This window comes from Cyphomyrmex costatus, unplaced genomic scaffold (assembly GCF_001594065.2).
Source record: "Cyphomyrmex costatus isolate MS0001 unplaced genomic scaffold, Ccosl1.0 scaffold160, whole genome shotgun sequence".
Taxonomy (NCBI): domain Eukaryota; kingdom Metazoa; phylum Arthropoda; class Insecta; order Hymenoptera; family Formicidae; genus Cyphomyrmex; species Cyphomyrmex costatus.
In genome coordinates, this window is record NW_017275610.1 from 371,103 (window position 1) to 376,232 (window position 5,130).

At 35.3% G+C, this 5,130-nt stretch overlaps 1 protein-coding gene across 1 annotated transcript in view; it reads left to right on the forward strand.

The window, feature by feature from the left end:
• The first annotated feature begins 259 nt into the window (after positions 1 to 259).
• Positions 260 to 5,130, forward strand: part of ush (Zinc finger protein ush) — a 78,035-nt gene continuing 73,164 nt past the window's right edge. The window contains exon 1 of the mRNA XM_018536854.1: positions 260 to 335. Within this exon, the coding sequence (XP_018392356.1) occupies positions 260 to 335 (76 nt within the window). The remainder of the gene's footprint in view (positions 336 to 5,130) is intronic.

The window sequence follows — 5,130 nt, forward strand, 5'->3', positions numbered from 1 at the left end:
GTTATTAAACATTTAAAAAGAAAGTGAAAACTTGAAACATTTACGATGTGAATTATATGTGTGAGTGTCCAAAACATTGCGTAGAGCACTTTAATGAGCTCGTGTTTCTTTTATAATGATGTGATTGAATCCGACGTAAAAGACTTGGTTCTATTTGTGCTAACGAGCAGCAATTCGCGGATTATGTTGAAAAATGTGACAAGTGCGGGAATGCTAAGTGTTTTCCTAGTTTGACAATTCATTCTCTCCTGTATGCATCATGAGCATATTGTTGTGGCGTCAACGTATAAGAGCGAGTCAGCTGCGGGCCGAAACTTCTGCTCTCTCCTTGCTGAGTAAGTTGCTTGTTTCTTGAAATTCTCTGGCTTGTCCCAAGTGAAATTTACAGTACTCTAAAATCATATTGATATAACTAAGTTATGACAGGGTTATTACATAAATAATAACGCTAATAACGGTAATCATAATTATATCATAATTGTAACGTAATTATCTTTTTTGAAAAAAGAATTATTTTTTTTCTTATTTTTAATTATAATATCCTAAAGTTACATATATAAATTTATGATTATTATATTTATAAAATACAATATAAATTATAAATGATAATAAAATATGTTTAATTTCACAAATGAGATATAATAATCATAGATAATAGATATAATAATCATACCCACTAATTATACATAACATATACTATTTCTACATTCTCGAGCATTATAGTAGAAAAATCTCGATGTTACGGCTTTGAAAAAATTGATTCTGTTAAATAAATGGAAAAACATCACACACACACACACACACACACACACACATACAAGTCGTACATTACGTAATAAAAAAGTTCTTTTTGCGCGAAATAAATTATACAGAAGATATGTATGGAACATAATTATTATATTATATTTTCCAAATTTTGTCCTGAATTTCTCGTTCCTCTCTCTCCCTCTCCCTCCCTCCCTCTCTCTTTCTCTCTCTCTCTCTCTCTCTCTCTCTCTCTCTCTCTCTCATCTCCTTTTTCGAAATTCTTTTCCTTTTTCCCCTCTTTGTCCCTCTAGGAGAAAAGCAGAAAAGAAAGAGTTCCGATGAGTAGGGGTCGCGACCCGTCGCGGCCTCGCAGAGCGTTAATGGGAGGAGTTCATTAAGATCGCGGCGATTAGGGCGCCTTATCGCGGCTAACCGAGGCTCGTTACTTTTGCGTGACGTCACTTCCTCTCCCGTCCCTCCGGACCGCCACCCCCTCTCCCCCCTCCTCCCTTTCTTTCTCCAATTTTTTTGCCGAGTACCGCACGCTTTGTTCTCCGAATTTCGCGCCCGTGATCCTTCTCCAATGAGTCGACCGTCGGCGACGAGGAAATTTTCGTATCGTAGGATATGCCGGGAGGAATTCTTAAACGGGCTATCTCGAACAGGATGTCGTTCGTAGCCGACGCACGAAATCTAAATTCGAACGATTAATTTAATTTAGAGTAAATTGTATTCAGCTTTACATTAACGTATGCATTTATTAAGTAACGGATTAAATTTCAATCAAAATAATAAGATATGATATAATTTATAAATATTTAAAGTATGTTTTTACCAACGAAATTAACTACAAACTTTTAATTCATTTACAGATTCATTTCAGACATACACTATTTTTATTATTATATTAATTACTTTTATATTAAATCGATGAAAATTTTGAATTATTCCTTTTTTTATAATTATTTCTTTATAATTATTTATATTAAACAGCATTTTCTTGTTACATCTTTGAATCCTGTTAATCGAGTTCTGTTAATTTTTTAATTTCTTTTTGCTGTACCAGATACATTTCTTTCTTTAATTAAATCGCTTCTATTCAGATGCTTAGTAAACTATCTTACGTTATCTTATAATTAGCATTCTACCTTGATATTGAAATTTCGCTTGAGCCATCTTTGCCTCACTCTTAATGCGATTGGTCAATTAAGAGGCGAAAACACGCGTCCCTCTCGAATTGTACTCGTTCGTAAAAAAAATCACAGCACAATTTATAATAAAAATCTGCAGATCGTAATCGAACGCGATGCGAATAACGGTCTTATCGAATACAGCGATAGCATCTCGAGGACGTTTCTGTTGTCGTTTAGCTGGCCGATAGAGCGTGATAAATCATTTAGATGATGATTAGCGAGAAGGACAGATACGGTTGTAGATCATATCACGATCACACATCAATCGATCGGAAGATCGAGAGATCGCCGATCGTGATGATCGATCTACCATCTTCATCTCCCTCCCCTCCCCTCCCCCCTCTCTCTATCTAATAAACTTTGCTTTCGTTCGCGATTATCGATCGCCTGCAAGGCGAACTAGACGCGAACAGATTAATAAAGCGAAGAAACGTCTAAACCTCTAACAATACAGGCATTCTTGACGTTAACGGTTAGCATTGATATCTTATTGTAAAGTCAAAGGCGATTTCCGACTTTTCGACGACCGTTCTGCGCGCATTGAAAAAGAAATGATATTGCATTCCAGCAGTAGTCAGATTAGAAACCATTTTGTTAATTCAATACAATCACAATATTCTTGTTTTAATAAGTTTTATTAATTCTGTTAATGAATTAACAGCAACATCATTTCTTTTTGTGTGTACTAGATTATTTGACCTGCAATTAGGATCAAAATATGTATAATAAAGTTATCTTTTTGGACCCGTTAACGTTAAAGATTTACTGAGAAACAACATTTTTGACACAACAGTATTATTCAATTTTTATTTTGTAAATTTAATAGGATTGATAAACAAATAATATATTAATGTATAATAGTAATAATATTTCAGCACATTTATATCAATACATTTAATATAATATTAATAATGTTATTGTTAATATTAGATATTACAGTAATATAGATCATAATATTATTTTATAAATGTACAGCTTTGCCCAAACCCCGAGAAACATTGTTATCGACACTGTAGATAAGAAAAATATAGGAAACAAATGTAGATGACAGAATTTCAAAAGTAACTACTATTTTCATTTCTAGATTTTTATCTGACATAATATATTCAAGAGTGTCTCTGACAATAGTGTTGACAATTTTTTCCATATGTATTCATATGTTGACACTAATCGCCGACATTCTTTTGATCTTTATCAAAATCGAAATTATAAATATTTAAACAACATTATTATCAATGTTATTTTTAAGTTGTTTTCAATATTTGTTATTGTGACAACAATGTGTGACTCACTGAATCCAATAAAATGTTATCTATATACGTACTAATGTATTCCATATTTTTTTGGGACAAAGAAAATTGAATTTTGTTGAATAGGTACGTTGACGGCGGCACATGTTTTCGCAACAATATTTCACGAGATCGCTTTGTATAGCCAATAGATTATTTTACAATAGGAAAGGTTCTCATGTTTTCATATTGACGAGTCTGAGATCATTTCTAAATCTGCCTCTGTCTTTTGACATTTTTCTAGGATGTTAAAGGATCTAATAGGAAATTTTTGATATAACTATTTGTATCAGTTGTTTACACTCAGCGTTGTTCTTCTCATTGGCAGATTGGCCTCTCAGTTATCTTGAGGCAGATATCGCGAGAGACCATATATCCTGCCTGCGAAATCGCGCGAACGAGAGAAGCCTGGCTCTCGCATGATCCCGGACGTCTTAATTAATTCCACAGGGCCGACAGGAATCGCGGGGGCTCTCAATCTCCGTCCATCCCATACTTTCCCTGCGTCGCCCCGCCGCTTCCCGCGATTTCATAAATAAAGATACGAACACGGGAGACTGCGAATAAACCCATCGCGAGAGAACAGCGAGAGAGCCCACGGCGATCTCTCGGTACCCCTTTCCCCTTTCCCCACTTCCTGTAATCTCGATTGCGACTTGAGGTAGAAGAATGAGAAGAAAGGGTCGTGCGCAATATACGGGGAGGGGAAGGGGGTGGTGTGGGATACGGCGAAGATCGTCCCGATCGATCCATCGATGGATACGTTCGTCCATCGGTAACACGCCTCTGCCGATCTCACCTCCTCATGAAGCCTCGTAAGGGTTCGAAGGACGAAGGAAGCAGGGAAGGGCGACGGAGGAGGGAAGGAGAGAGAAGGAGAGCCCCGAGGGGTCCCTCGTTGCACAATTATCTCATTTACCGATCGGACCCTCCCACGTGTTAATTTGCTTGTTGGTTAACCCGCCCGTCCCCTCCCACCCTTCATCCCTTATCGGTTATTTCGCTCTCTCGACTTTCGTGGAACCCCTGTGTGCTTCTCCCCCTCCTCCTTCAGTTTCAGTTTTTTTTAACTTTTTTCTCCTTGAAGGTTCGCTCCCTTTTCTCTTCCGTTCTTCTTCCTTCCGTTCCGCTTGGATGGAATCGCCGCTGTCGATCGCTCTAAAATGAATTCGACCGTCACCCAACGAACTGGCGATCGATAAAATGTAGAGACCAATTATCTTTGGCATGCTGGAAGAAACATGGGCATGAATGTGTGCACGCACGGTTTTATCAAGTCAGACACTTGCTGATCGTATTTGAGTCGTTTATGATTCGATTAAATCTTTCGAAAATCTCTTCACACGTGTATAATATATTCGCCGGTATTGATGTATAAAAATTGCTTAATATCACATTTACTCTTTTAAGACGGATTTTTTTAAATTTTTATTCGAAATTATGATTTTAGTAAATAACGATACACTAAAATTAAAAGTTTTTGTGTAATAAGTCTCAAAACACAAAGCACGATGTTACATTCTTTATATTCAAATCTAGATCTTTTATTTTGCTATTTTTTTTGCTCTTGTAATAAAAACAATATATTTTGTTTATCTTATTGGATGATTTACATCTTTTTTTATATAAAAGTCTAGCTGTTATAAAGCATCTCAATTTATTATATATTTCTGGAAGAAGCGATAATAAAATAAACAATTCTAACGAAATATTAAAATTAAAATATTAAAGTTTGTCAACACACACACATAAAAAATGATTACCTTTTTTTAAATAAAACTGTTTAATTTATTTTTATTTTCGAAATTGTGAGGGTGTTTTATATTTTTGACCAAGACTATAATCTAATTACTATAAATAAGATTATATTATAATAATTACTATTATAATTACTATATATA